At 36.4% G+C, this 15,905-nt stretch overlaps 1 protein-coding gene across 4 annotated transcripts in view; it reads right to left on the reverse strand.

The window, feature by feature from the left end:
* CPEB4 (cytoplasmic polyadenylation element binding protein 4) overlaps window positions 1-15,905 on the reverse strand; it is an 80,809-nt gene that overhangs the window by 20,466 nt on the left and 44,438 nt on the right. The window contains exons 3-4 of one of the 4 annotated variants that reach the window (XM_004696795.2): window positions 10,231-10,281; window positions 612-635 (exon numbers count right to left, since the gene is read on the reverse strand). The exons of 1 other annotated variant lie outside the window; for it this stretch is intronic. In XM_004696795.2, the coding sequence (XP_004696852.1) occupies window positions 612-635; window positions 10,231-10,281 (75 nt within the window). The remainder of the gene's footprint in view (window positions 1-611; window positions 636-10,230; window positions 10,282-15,905) is intronic. 2 more of the 4 variants (XM_004696796.2, XM_013005550.2) reach the window with 2 other exon arrangements.

Raw genomic sequence — 15,905 nt, forward strand, 5'->3', positions numbered from 1 at the left:
GAAGGACTTCAAAACTCACACTTTAAAGCTGAGCTATTTAACTAACTTACTTCTTGTAAAAAGCAGAAATCAGGTTCAATTGTATACCTGTAGGAAATGATTCTTTGAAATAATATAAAATTTCTACGTTCCCGCCCCAAATGTTTGATTTTATAAGATTAGTCATTTCTTTAGCCCATCTCATTTGGAACTAATGCATTATGCTTGCTAGTGAAAGAGCAGAAATAAGCTATTCAAGTAAAACTGAACCTCTAAGATAATGAGGTATTTTGAGACTAGTTTATATTTTCTTTTTTAAAAGATTATTAATTTTTTCCTAAGAAATTGCCTTTAATGAAGGAGAAAAAGGGAATGAAATGTTTGGATGTAAATAAGTTATGTTTACAGAGAAATTATTTTGACTCAAATTTAAATTCTATCATTGGGATCATTTCTGTAGAGCTCATTGGCTCCTTCAAATTAGACTGTCTAAAATGTTCATTATACTATATAAACTATGCATGGATGAAAGTTATATCGTCTCCCAGACAAGAGTTAGAAAGAAAATGATCAAGCTTGGGTTCTTTCCAAATACAACTAATACATTCAAAAATTAGAAACAATTATGTTACCTCTCCTTCGCCCATAAGTCCTTGCTGCATGTCAAATGAAAAAGAAAACAACTTTTCAAACATTGTCAAATGAATCAACTCTGGTTTTACCTACCAGCTTTTTCAATTGAAAGGGGAAAAAAGGCTTTATTTCCCACTAGTAAATGTCTCACAGCCACTGAATCTGGATGAATGAATGGTGACAATTTATTACATTATTTTAATTCTTCACTATATTGAACCCTAACTGTTTTAAAGGAAGTCCGTGGCTGTATCAAGGTCCAGATTATTAAGAAATTAACAAAGCTTATAACAGCACCTAAACCAACTACTACATATTACTTTTATTTACTCTAAAAACTCCCTGCTTCTAGCAATGTAGATTTCTGGATACTTAACTCATAACTTTTCGTTATTACATATAATACACAGAAAGTTTACAGTATTTCTTGATTAATTCCTAATAAAAGAAAATCTTAACATTTGGGATCTTTAGACAATTTATAAGTGTCCTTTAGCCCACGGTGTGGGGAACATCCAGCTCTCAGCCCATATAAAGCTTGTGAAATCATCAATACCAGCTAGCATCATATGCCAAAAAGAAGCAGTTCCAGTCACCCCCTTAGGGGTGAGTTAATTAAATGCTTCACCAGTATGGCCCCAAAATGATGTTGTAAATATCCAAATGGCCTTTGGCAGAAAAAAGGGTCTCTAACCTTGTAGTTTCTTATCCCTAATCCAATGAAATCAAAATGCCTCAAATGTGGAAAGAGAAAATGTTTGGGGTTTTATGGTCAAGTTGACTGTAGCCAAGGAGAGCAGAAAGGGTCATTAATAATCCTGTTTATTCCTCAAAACATGGGGGTTTTTAGTGTGAACTTTAAATTCGGCAATGTTCAAGAAAATGTCACTCCTGAAGCAAGCTGAGACAAGGTAAGTTTGTCCAAACATCTCAATACTACTCAGCAAAAACGGTTCATATGCCTGAGCTTGCTAAGCACTATGGATAAATATGATATGACCCTAACTCAAGAAACTTGAAACCTTAAACGCAAGACGGTCACATAAGCAACATACTGACAACCCAGCGTGCCTACTGCTGAAATGCTAGCAGCAGAATCAGAGAAGCAGCAGTTGGTTCAGATATGAGGAGCAGAGAGAGTAGGTGTGGCAGTTGAGATGGAGAAGAGTCTTCGAGCCTGACAATACCGCATACAGGTGCTGCGATGTTAGGGAGGAGCCTAGAACAGAAGGGGATGGAGTCCGTGGGGCGATTTGGATGGGGATGAATGAAGCTGAAACAGAAGGCTGGAATAGGTTTTTCAATTAAAAGGTGCAGTGCCTTATTATTTGTGTTGGTCAGGGTTTTAATGCTTAAGATTTTAGGTGAATAAATGTAAATTAGAAGTACCATGTGAGTATTTTCCAAACTTAATATAAGATTCATGACAAAATATATTCATATCATTAGTAGGTATATACTGGATTTCCTGAAAGTGCTTAAGCAAATGAATTAAAACATTAAGCCTCCCTTGGCAGTTAGGTTTTAATATAAAAATGTCACATTTGGGGTGGAATGGGTACTTTCTGATTTAGTCTGACAGAAGTTAGACAGGACTGTAAAAGCTATGCCTATCCTACTCAAATAATTGTTTCAAACACAAGGAAGTTTGGGGAGACAAATGTTCTCTCAATCTAAAAAGTTGATGTCACTTAGGTTTGTGAAAAAACAAAACCAAAACAAAAACCCAGATATATGAAAAATAGTGAGAAAAAAAAAGAAAGAAAAATAGTGGGCTTCTAAAAGATACAAAATAAACATAAAAGTTCTCATAACCCAAAGATAAAGTTTTAGAAACAATACAGGCTCTTAGTCCAAAATAAATTTACCCCCAATCTTCAAATGCACACTTTTCAAACTTTGATTTTGTTCTTCAAAATTAACCTACATAGCATAAAAACATTCCTGGTAAGATTCTGATATTAAAGTGAGAATACTATTTAAAGTTTTTTACAACCTGAGTGGAATTAAGACTATATGAAGGTGATTCAAAAAGCTCATGAATAAATGGAGTTTAAATAATGGAATTTTCCCTTGGACTTTGTGGAGTTCCTTCACAAGTATACAGCATTTATAACTATAAAAGCTGCCTGATCAAATGGGAAAGTTAATGTAAATTAATACCAAAAAATCACAAAAATGACATTCTGGAGCATAAAATTTCAGAATGTTAATTTTTACAAAATCTGATTATATATAATGCTCCTCAGATCATATTTCTTTCATGTAAATTTTGACAATAACACACAGTAAAGTACACAAACCCTGCATGTGCCACTGAGTGAATTTTTCCAGAAACCAGATTTAAGTGAACTTTAACAGACTACAAGGTGCTACTTTATCCTATATGTGAAAGCCATACTCTTAGCTCAACGCTTTCAAATCACACTTGGCCCAAACATAGCATGATGAAATACTTGTGACACACAGCCTTTCCTGAGGAAAATGTCAGCTTTCCAATCTCATGACTATCAAGTGTTGCTTATTATTTAATGTTTGAGGATGTGGAACATGACAAGGAAGTGACAAGAAAAAAAAAACTGCTTTTTAAAATGTTTAGAAAAAATTTTAAGCCTACATTTTTGGAAATTTCCTAGCTAGGTCAACAGAAATACTTCATTTATCTTATTAAAGGATCTTTTTCATGCTTCTTACAATATTTATACTACTCAAAAGCAAACAGAAGATTCATCATCGTGATACAATCACAAATGAAATACCCAGGAAGTAGCAGCTGTTCCTGTGCTGTGCTTGTATGCGGTGCCTAGGTGTGCAGTGTAAGATCTCTCCTATGTACTTTTTAAAATAATAAAATATAACTAGATATGTGGATAATATGTGACTATCGCATCCCCTAGAAACAACCACAAGAACCTTTTGAGGAGAGGGGCTGGGAATGGGAAATGAGGTGGTTTTCCTTTCTTGTTTTATTCCTTTCTGGACTATTAGATTGACCATGGTTATATGTACTATGTTGAAGAAATCTTTTTGATATTCAACCAAATAATGTATTAAAGAAAAGCACCCTTTTCAATGACAGCAGCAAATACAATTTTACACAGAATAGGACTTAAGACTATGAGGGGTAAAATATTGTTCTGTTTTAGTAGGAAAGGAAAGGAGTGACATATTCAGCCTCTCTATCTACCTGTACCTCTTATTTGTGTCCCCGTGCTGAGATGGCAGATGGCTCTATTTGGGGAAGGGGGTTCAAATGTCTCTCCACTAAGCTTGACTAGCTGAATAGATACAGATAGGTACACAGAGAAGATACAAAGTGGAAAATTGGGCAACAAGTTAGATTAATATAAATGAAAGACTGGACGCTAAAAGGAGTTGTTAACAAAAGTATAAAGATACAGAACCAAAAGGCAGACACAGTTATTACAAAGACCAAGACATAAACTTTAACAAAGATGTAAAGAATGGTTTTGAATAACTTTATATATCAACACCAAATTCAAGGGACTCACTGTCAAAAATTTTATTTATATATTTACTAGCTATAATTTCCTACTTCACAGTGGCCAATGTTTAACATTAACTTGCACTGCTATGATACGATAAAGATGTGAGACTATTATTTGTAATGTGCATCCTTAAAAATTAATGATTAGACATCCTGAATCCTCAACTACCTTAGTCATAAAAAGGGGGAGCCAATTATATATTTATATATGTACATGTTCAATAAATGATTGTTCTCCCTTTTTTCTATGTTAAGCTCACATGCATATCCTTTTAGGTTGGTCTTCAATAGAGATAGTCTTGGCTTGTCATTTGTACAGCATGCATATTTTCATCATTTATACTTAAGGAAAGGATCATTCAATACACTCTTCATTACACCATCCAGCAGTAACTAGAGCCATATTTTATAATTTTTAGTATACAATTATAATCTACATTTCTCTTGGTTAAAATGATACTCTGCTTTTGATAGATTTCTGCTGGTCTTAAGCAAACACTTTGCTTCCTTTCATTCCAAAGAACTATAATTAGGAGATGTTCTGTGCTAACCTTTCAAAGATCTCTTACTAATCTCCTCGGGGACAAAGGAATATTTAGTTGGTGCGTCTCAGTGCACAAGCATCCTTAGAGGAAAGAAAATGCATGCATGACTGTTCAAACTGAATCTCTCTGTCTCTCTCGGTCGCTTTCCCCTGTCACGAGGCTCATTTTTGCTAATGGCTAAAGCAGTGGAACGAAAGGTTAAAAAAAAAGCATGATATACAAGCACTTTTATATAGAAGTGGTGATGGTGGTGGTTGTATATTCTAGTTTTCTTAGCTAAAAACAGTGCTTCAAGCTGGGTAACAAGAAAATTAATCTTTCAGCTTGATGTCTGTCTCAGAGCTAGGCTAAGACACACCAGAGGGGCTTGACCCAGCCTGACTTGTGCTTGTCATTAAGCACTCCCTCTAATAGTTACCCTTAGCTGAGAATTAAGTTTCAGGCTTGCTTTTCATAACCAGAAAAGTAGGTATTATAATTGAATTCCTATTTCATAAACTTTACTAGTCAAAGGCACTCCACCAGAAGCTAAGAAGCTTGATTCAAAAACCTTATACAGGGATACCAAGTCAAAAAAGACTCGTATGGTAGTCGGTCTGGGTTTCTGTTTTCTTATTTTAATCTTAATAATTGGAGCCCTGGTAGTACTGTGGACTGAGGCACTGGACTGCTAATGGAGTGGGAGGCTGGAAGCCATCATTTACTCAGTCAGAGGAGATGAGGCACGCTTCTTCTGTACAGATTTACAGGCTTGGGAGTCTTCTGGAGAAGCTCCACTCTTGTCCTGTAGGCTCGCTATGAGCCGGAATTGACTTGATGGCAGTGGTTGGGTTTTGGTTTTAAAAAAATTTCTTAGTAATAGGGAAAGTATGTTTAACCACAGACAATTTCTACAAATTCACCTAATCCCTTGTTTTGTGAGCTTTATTCTTTTCCTTGCAAGTCTAAAGCACTAATATCCCTACTGAAAAAAAGTGACTTTCTTTAATAATGTTATTTTGGATTACTATGTGCCTAGTGCCAACTGTGATTTGCATACATTTACTCTTCATCCAAACATGAAGAGACAGGTAATACTCTTTTTCTACTTCAATGAGCAAAGAACTTCTGGTCAAGAGGGGCCAAGTGACTTTTTCAAGGTCGTCCAGCTACTACAAATAGTGACAAAGATTTGAACCACATTTTACAAAAACCCAGAATGCATCTTTAAACAAGCAGTTATCTTTGTGAGGAGTTAACTAAATCCATATGGAAGAAGCACACCAGCCTTTGTGATCCAAGGGTTGTAAATAATATAATATAATCCAAATCAGAAAGAGGGAATGGTATCAGAGCTTAAATTGTGAACATTCAGTTTGCAGAAGGCTTTGGATAACAGTGGATGACAATGGTCCAAATCCATTTTCAAGGTCCACACATAGATTAAGCTTCCAGTTAATTCTCTTTAAGCATAGTTGAGGGATGTGAAGAGCCTTGTTAACAGAGAGTATTGTAGAGATAATTATAGTATAGTTTGGTTAAAATGTAACATTTTATTTGATCCCCCTTTTGACCCATTTAAAAGTTGTATCAGTTTAAAAGAGAGAGAGAGAAAGAGAGAGAGAGAGAGAGAGAGAGAGAAATACACAAGAATTAAGCCTCAGGTAAATTCCCTTTGAACATGGACCAGGGACGTGAACAGCCTTGCTATCATGCAGAGTCCACTGGAAAGTGGACTATGGCAGATGTAGTTAGGTTAAAATTTAACACCTTATCATTTAATCTCCCTTATGATCCATTTAAATTTGCTCTAGTTTTAATATTTTCTTTCTTTTCAACTGAATTTTTCTCTGTTATTTTGTTACGTTGCTAGCTTTTTTGTTTTTGCGTGTCTTTTGGTACAGTATATGAAATCGGGTTAGGTGAATTTAGAGAGGCTGTAACTGGATGAATAGTTGGTTTCTTGGGGGTATGGCAAGGGATGTTGGGGAGAAGGGGGGAACTAATAACAAGGAGTATAAGAAAGAATAAAACATTCTAAAATTGATTGTGGTAATGATTGTACAACTTTTCTTGATATAACTGAACTACTGAATTGCAGGATATGTGGATTATGTCCTAATAAAACTGTTTAAAATAATAAACCCCAGAATCAAAGCTACTGCCCTTTTTGTTCTGTATGTCTTTGTCAAAAAGTATAAACCCCAAATAAAGGCCCAAAGGCAATTTAAAAAGAAATAAATGATGAGAGTGATAACTTTTAAATTAAATCATTTAAGGGTTGGTTATTAGAGAAAATTTATAATTAATGAACATAGTATATTAACAGGAAAACCAAAATATAGGGGAAAAACAAAACTAGAAATTATATTCTTAAAGAAATTATATTACTATGTAGCATATTCGAGAATTCCATTTCAATGAGAAATAGTTATTCACACATTATCTCTAAATAATACCATATATACTCGAGTATAAGCCAACCCGAATATCAGTCGAGGCACTTAATTTTACCACAAAAACTGCATTAAAAAGGTGCTGAAAAACTCAGCTTATACATGAGTATGTACAGTAGTCCTTTACTGTTGAATCATATAGAGAACTGCTGACATTGGCTGAATCGAGAGATAATACTTAAAAAAAATAGGTTAGGAATTCTCACCCATTTTGGGTTTCTTTGTCTTAAACTTCCAATGTTAATAGATATTATATAGAAGTTTATGCACTAATACAGTCCCTGGCCAATAGTAACATGTACTCAATAAATTCTCATTGAATAAACAATGTTCAAAATTTAGCTCAGTTTTCATTAAAGACTTAACTCATTAACAGTAGATTTTCAATATGGCTTCCAAAAACTGAGCTATAGGTAAAAACAAAGTACTAAGATTTATTATGGAAATGATACACCCTAGAAAATATTTTATACATGACTTGGGAAAAATGGGCAATGCCCATACCCAAGTCTCTTAATAGATCCAAGTATCTCAAGAAACTATCCCAATATCACTCTTCCCTTACCTTGCTTTGTTAGTTCACAATTATTAAGTAACATTCTGCAATAATACGGACTTTACCAGGAGACTGTCTATCAGTCGGATCTAGATGTGGTCTGCCTAGAAGCTTTATCTTTCATTATAGATGAATGAGCTGGCATCTAGCTCCAGTTGGTTGGTTATTAAGAACTCTCAAGTCTGGCAAAATCAAGTTTTGGGCCTTGTGCTAGGCTGAATGCCAGACCCGAGAGCTGGGGCAGTCACAACCCATCTATATTCCAGGGTCTTGCATACTCAAAGAGCAAGTTTCTCTTCTTTGACATCTCTTTTTCTTCTCTATCTTCATCTTACTCAGGGTGTTAACCTTTGTCAATATACAGTACCAGCTGCCATGGGCAGACTCCAACTATAACGGCTCCAGGTGTGCCAGGGTAGAACTGTGTTCCACTGGATTTTCAGGACTCTTTTTTTGAAAGTAGATCCTCAGGTTTATCTTTCTACATGACTTTGGGTAGATTTGAACTTTTAATTTTTCATTTAGCATCCAAGGGCCTTAGCCATTTGTACGACTAATGGAACTCTATAATAAACAATGTCTACGTATATAATTGTAAAAACCTTCTAGTCCCCTTCTAGAGTTTATGAACTAGCAAACTTTCAAAATATAAATACTGTGTGTGGAGGGCTATCTTTTTGCCATGAATAATAAATATATTCATAAAATAAAAGATATTGGGAAAGAGAAAGGACACTCTTTTAATAATGGGCAACTTAAAAAAATTAATTTATCTTTAAAACCAAAAAACTAAAGTGTTTAATTTTCCCTACAAAAAAGTATGATCCCCCCAGGGACAACTGACCTGAGACAAAGAAAGGTCAATCATTTTGCCTAAAATCACACTGCGTTATCCTAAACCTTGATTCACAACAAAAGGTAAAGTGAAACCTCCTATTCTGATCCTGATGCCACTTTGGTATTTTGACTACTATGTACATTATACTGGAATATTATATTGTGACATTATTTCTGGCCTCTGATAAATGGGTGATGTTTTTATAAACTGTATGGTCTTTTGATGATCTGATGCACCCACCCAAACAACTCTCATCATTCAAATCTGTTTCTTTCATTGTTCCTGGCTCAAGGATGTTTGCTTAGAGTACAGAGATTCCCAGCACTCACCCCAAGGATATCTAGTCAAGAAAGTAATTTTTAATTTTGTTTGCTATGTACTATGGATAAGAAATAGTACTTTTTCAAAGCAAACAGTTTGCTTTGTTTGAAGGATGGTGAGGATAATTTAGTCAAGAATACTTCGTAAGAGGTAGGAGGAGTTAAGGTGAGTTTTAGCAAATGAAACAGTGATCCTAAATGTTTCCTCCCCGCCCCCACTATCATGCTACGAATTATACCTTGCAAGCCTGGCTAGACCAGAGGATGTACACTGGTACAGATAGGAACTAGAAATACAGGCAATCCAGGGTGGATGATCCCTACAGGACCAGTGGTGTGAGTGGTGATACTGGGAGGGTAGAGGGAGAGTGGGTTGGAAAGAGGGAACTGATTACAAGGAACTATATGTGACCTCTTCCCTGGGGGACAGATAACAGAAAAATGGGTGAAGGGAGACGTCAGACAGGGCAAGATATGACAAAATAATAATTTATAAATTATCAAGGGCTCATGAGGGAGGAGGGAGCGGGGAGGGAGGGGAAAAATGAGGACCTAATGCCAGGGGCTTAAGTGGAGAGCAAATGTTTTGAGAATGATGAGGGCAATGAATGTACAAATGCGCTTTACACAATTGATGTATGTATGGATTGTGATAAGAGTTGCATGAGCCCCTAATAAAATGATTTTTAAAAAAAACCAGTGATCTGAAATACACATTCACCAGTAAATAAATAGAGAAGAAGCAAGACCTCTATAATTCACCCCTCAAAAAAGCCACTTGGTAATTTTCTAGTTGGTTATCTCAGTAGAGGAATCCCCCAAATTACCCTTACTTCAGCATATATACTCACAAACAGAACTCAAAAGCTGTTAGTAACATTTAGCCTGGCTAAGGAGAATTTACTGATGGCAATGTGAAAGCCAATGACACTTAGTTTTCCTCATCCTCCTTAGACAGCAAACAAATAGTGAATGACCTTGTCCTTTACAATGTCAAGAGCTGTGGTCTCTGGCTGCTTTTTTTGGGTTTAGATCTGATTACTCTCCCTTTCTCCTGGAACATTTTCCAACTACATGGATGGAGTGTTTTTATATTGACATTTCAAAGGTCACTCTACCGAAGCTAATGTTAGCTAAAGATATTCTTCATGAACCATTATAGGATTCTCACTGCTACCAATTTGGAACGGAAATCAGCTGGCTCTCCAATCTTTAAAAAGTATCTGCCATTTTGGAGGAAAACAATTATTCTTAAAATAGCTGGTAGACAACTAGCAACTTGAAATTATCATCAGAGAAGAAACTAATGTCATTTTTCAATGTGCTGAACCACAACTACTGTGTGTTTTCTCACCGACTACTTTTTTTTTCTTCCAGTTTTGTGAACTTCACTAGGGTAAATCAATTATCACTTACCATTAATAAGCAGAGAGCTATCGGATCCTGGATATGAATAGTTTAGACGACCTGAAGGTAAAAGAAGGCCGTTACTAAAATTTTTTTTCAGAAATGGTTTAAATGTATTCAATAACAGCTGAATTGGTTGATTTTAATAGGCAAGGTATAAACTATAGTTTGGGATTATAACTTGGCTGTGCTAATGAACAAATGGTCATATCAATCAGCATGTCTGCAGCTATTCAATAAGGTAATGTTTGAATATTCCTCGTATTTACCTATTTGATCAGTCTAATTTCCAAATCCCTTTTAAGTAGTTTTCCTAACGCCATTATGTTCTCATACCAACTCATTATGTACAGTATTTCCTTTGGGCTCATAAGTGAGATTTTTAAAAGTTGTACAGTCTTGTGTCACTTTTAAAAAAGTAATCAGAGTAACAATATAAGCCGTAACATTTTTCTATGTGATCCAAACATGTGCCTACACACATGACACACATTGATACTTTTAAACTCTCATCTAGGGGAATAAGCTGATAAGATAAAGAAAGCACTTCACTGTACTTATACATGAGGAGCATTCCAGAACACAGTAGGCACACAATGAATGTTTCTTTCCTTCAGATTCTGAAGTGGCTCAACATTTAATGGTATCCAAGCTATCCACCAAAAAATGAATTTCAGAAGTACAAAAAGTTTCAGATCTTCCAAATTGGTAGCCACAATTAACGGGGTATATATGGGTTAAGGGTCAACCCACTTTAAAGAAATTAAAGTACAGAATTACATTTTTGTTTTGAAAGAGCATCTACATGTATGTTAAGGTATCTAGACAATAAATCAGTACTAAGTGCATACCATGTACCTAGTTCTTGACTAAGTTATAAAAATTAGTATGGCCCTCAATAAATCTCACTCACCTAGATAATGTAAAGGGGTTTAGTTAGTGATTATCTACCAGAAGCTAGCCTTTCTTAAGTCAGGAACAGTGTAAGGATTGGGAGCAGTGGTGATTCAGTAGCAGAATGATTGACTTCCATGCTGGATGCTCAGGTTGAATTCCCCATCAATGCACTTCAAGCATTGTCACCATCCACCCATCTGTCAGTGTCACTGTGACGCTGAACAGGTAATAGCAGTGTTTCAAGACTAACATGAACGAAGTAGAAAGGCTTGGCGATCTACTTCTGAAAAAGTAGCCAACAAAAATACCATGGATCACAATGGACAGACGTTGCACGGTAGGAGGCCAGCTAACGAAATCAACAATGTGTGAGAATGTCAAAGTGACTTGGAACAGCAAACATTGGGGGAAAAGCAGTCTACAGAACTCCAGCTCCTCAAAGGCAAAACAAACTCTGAAAGGTTATAAAAAATTATAAGCAGAAGGTCTCAAGGTTGTGAAAGCTTTCCTAGAAGTCTACATGACTCCGCCTAGCTCAACTGGGGACTGGAGATAATGTGTGGGCCTATGAATTCAACGGCCACATCACAGAACTCTTTAGAGTTGTCCTTGAATGGCTGAAATTCCTGCTTCTTTGAAAGAGTTGCCACATAAGTGAAGTGAGGCCATGAAAAAACTGTTCTCTATTAGAAGCAGCCTTGATTAATCAAAAATGTGAAGTCTAATATGAAACAAAATTTAAGCTTGTAATTTCCCCACAATTTAAAACCAAATAAAGCAGTAAGACTACACATGGGGGGAAAGAAAGTAAACGCTACTTTTGATATTTTAATTATTTTCCTTTAAAATTGTTTATACTGTTAAGCACTAATATATGCAGTCAAAGATCTAAATCCAGTGAATCCATCTGAAGTGCTTTAAATACAAGCCTGGGTCCTATGACTAATCAGGTTTAATAAGATATATTTTAAAAAAGGCAGATTGGGATGTTAGCAGAACATGACTTAATTGCCAAAAACAAGGGAAGTAGGAGTTCTTCTGAAATCTTAACAAAAAAAAGCAGTTGGTTATCTTGATGGAACATATATATGCATTGTATAAGAGGAAAACCCTCTAGTAAATGAACTAAGAGAGTTCACATGAAAACTTTGATCCCACATCAACTTGTAGTCATTAGAAAATATATTTTAAAAGATGATATAATAAATAAAAATATTTAATTACATTAACTGAAGTTAAGAATTAGGAGGATATGCTATCACTTCTAGAAAAAGATTTTAATTTTTTAATGTGTTTTAATGACTTGAAACCATTCCATTTCATATGAACCATAATGTCTCTTTCTTGCTGTCAAGGAAGGATAATTAAAAAATGGGAACCAGAGGGCAATGAATGTACAAATGTGTTTTACACAATTGATGTATGTATGGACTATGATAGGAGTTGTATGAGCCCCTAATAAAATTATTAAAAAATAAAACAAACAAATGGGAACCCAAAATCCAATTAGCCAACTGGCTAGCCCAGTTTAACAAGTGAGGTTAAATCTTATCAGAGTGATAGATTCAGAGTATGCACAGCACGCCTGAGTCTCTGACAGCAGTGACTCTTGCAATGAAAAGCAAAATCCACTCAGGGCATCTATCCTGGATAATTCCTATCACTCTCTTTTTGGAACTCTCCTGAAAGCTTTCCTTTTAAGAGCCCTGGGGGAAATCTTTCACATTCTCCTTGTACACCTCTCGTTTTCATTCTAATAGACCCACGGAAGCTCATTTACACAGGCCATTCGCCATTCTGCTTTTCTTATTCCATGGTTAGCTTGCTTCTGAAGTGGTGCCCTCATTTATATCCCTAATGAAAAATATTTTTCGAAATGTTCTCTCCCCCAGGGTTCACCTTTTTCCATGACATCCAGTCCCAAAGGGAAACTTAAAAAAATAATAACTTACCAAATTTTATTTCTAACTATGTAGAGCAACTGCTAACCTTCTTACATAGTCCTGACTTCAGCCTCACTTTCCCTTGTGCAGTATGGCCCACCTCTATGGACTAGAACTTCTCTACTAGGCTCTGAGAGTTTCCAGTTTAGGCAGCAAGTATGCAGTCAATGAATTTTTTCCACTGAATTAAAGACAGCAGGATTTCATAAAGGAGTAATGTGCAGTAAAATAGATACCAGAATGGAAATCTAATCCAGTACTATGCTGTTTGTTCCGCTGGTTGATTTTTTGCTAATTCATCTACTGATACATGTCCAACTGAATCCCTCAAGGGAAAAGGATGACATTAGTATCTCAGGCAAGTAGATCTATTTTATGGGGACAATCCAATCTTTGAGGGCTCTTGGTATTGATTTGTGTTATAAATATAAAGAAATGCTGCATGCTTATAGCAGGCTTAATCCTCAGGGAGGCTAGAGCAGGAGAAGTTGTCCTCTCTGGAGGCCAGCTGTGGCATTTGGAGCCAGAGGCCTGGCATGCATCACCAGCAGGCATAGACTATATTTGGGGACATGACTCAACTTAGCCAAATATAGGCAACTGATACATACAGTGTGACTCTAGTAATTTGTAGATTATCAAATTCTACGGCCTGGAAAGGATCCATACTCCAACCAGGCAATTTTATGCTAAGCATTTGGGAGTTAGCAACAGCCAGTATTTACTAACCAGACTGAATTGGCGGACAGAGGGGAGGTGAGCCAAAGGATAGTATGTACTATCGTCTTCATCTAAGGCACTAACTGAAGCTACCTAGTCAGAGATGAAAAGCGAAAACCCTAGAAGGAAATATTCCAATATATTAACTATGTGTGTATATATTATGTTCATAATCAAATGAAAGTTCTTTTTTAAAAAGCGATATATTTACTGTAGCTAATGACCCAGAAGGAAATGCTACAATGAATATTGCCATTTCAATACACAAGCACTGAGAAGTATCAATGTTCTACAGTTGCTATTAGGTTTCATGCCATGACCTCTTTCAGAGTCAAGCCATCGTTTTTGATGACATGGGATAGACCAAATAAAAATAGGGACAACTCTGTAGGGTTATCTCAAACAAAACCATGTAGTCCCATATGGAGATAAAACTCAACTCATAGCCATTGAGTCTATTCTGATTCATAATGACCCTATAGGGCAGGGTAGAGCTGTCCTGTGGGTTTCCCAGACTGTCAATCTTTATAGGAGCAGAAAATTAATCTGTCTCCCACTGAGTGGCTGGTAGGTTCAAATGCAGACCTTGTAGCTAGCAGCTCAACATGAAGCCCCCTATGACATCAGAGCTCCTTATATAGAGATAAGTGGCAATAGATTTGAAGTTAAATTTTATTTGACAGACTCAAGTTATACAATTTTAGATATTACAAAGAGGGGGAGATGGATTCTTTGGTGAACTCCATTAAAAATTCTAACTGGGAAAAGATGAGTATGTGCTTGAGTCCACTGTTATGAGAGATGAATGATTTATATACATAATACATGCAAGCACACACACACACACACACATATAAGCATACATTTGTGGCTTTTGTGTAACTGCTCCTCCTCTCTCTGCTTCTGCTGTAATATAGCTCGCTTAAATAGCTATTATATAGCTATTTCAAAGCTCTACTTCTATAAGTCATCTTGTAAAGGAGGCTCCACCTGCCTCTCCATCTACTGTTTTTACCAACAAGGCCTGACACTTGCAGCAAGATGGCACTGTTGAGGACCGGGATAGCATATTAACTCCAAACAAAACTAAACTTAAAGCCACTGAGTGAATTCTCACTCCCAGTGACCTTATAGGACAGAGTACAACTATTCCTCTGGGTTTCCAAGATTGTAACTCTTTACAGGAGTAGAAAGCTTCATCTCTCTCCTACTGAGTGGCTGGTGGTTCTGAACTGTTGACACTTGAGATTAGCAGCCCAACTCATAACCACTGTGCCAACCAGGGGTCCAAATGCATAACTAGGCTCAAGAAGCAGTTTCTGAATAATAATATCATACTTATTTAACTTCAGTTTGCCTATCAATATACTAAAAATGTATTCAATATATCCTTTCATTCGATTATATAAACATTTATTCTGTTGACCTAAAAAATAATCACCCAAATAAAATTTTACTTCCAGACTGGTAACTTGACAAAACGAAACAAATCCTAACCAAATTCACTTTTGTTGCATTGATTCTGACTCATATTGACCCTACAGGGCAGAGAAGAATTGTCCCATAGGGTTTCCAAAGCTGAACATTTTCCAAAAGCACAATGCCTCATCTTTCTTTGATGGAGTGGCTGATGGGTTTGAACCCTTGATCTTTTAGTTAGTAGCCAAGCACTTTAACCACACCACCAAGGCTCAACTTGACTGACTTCCAGTAAAAACAATTCCAAGCAAAAACCACAAGCATGGAACTGGCAAAGGCTATCATCAACTAGAGAAGCTTGCCACTCGCTGTTCCCTCCCCCGCCTACAGCCCGCTCCCAAAGAGCCATTTAAAGTCATTAAACATGCGCGTGTGCAAAAACAAAAATCCCTCCCTGGGACAATATAGTCTTCAGTTTAAAAGCCAAGACTTTACAGAATCCTTGCATTTATGACCTTGTCAATTTCTTTCCCCACCACCATTTCCTATCAGCTCTGGGGTGTAGTGATTACAGGTTGGACTAACCATAGGGTCAGCAGTTTGAAACCACTAGCTGCTTCACCGACAAACAATGAGGCTTTGTACTTCTGTAAAGAGTTATAGTCTTGGAAAGCCACTGGGGCAGTTCTACCCTGTCCTATAAGG

Source organism: Echinops telfairi, unplaced genomic scaffold, assembly GCF_000313985.2.
Source record: "Echinops telfairi isolate 266 unplaced genomic scaffold, ASM31398v2 ScPeMD7_7469;HRSCAF=8507_0, whole genome shotgun sequence".
NCBI lineage: Eukaryota > Metazoa > Chordata > Mammalia > Afrosoricida > Tenrecidae > Echinops > Echinops telfairi.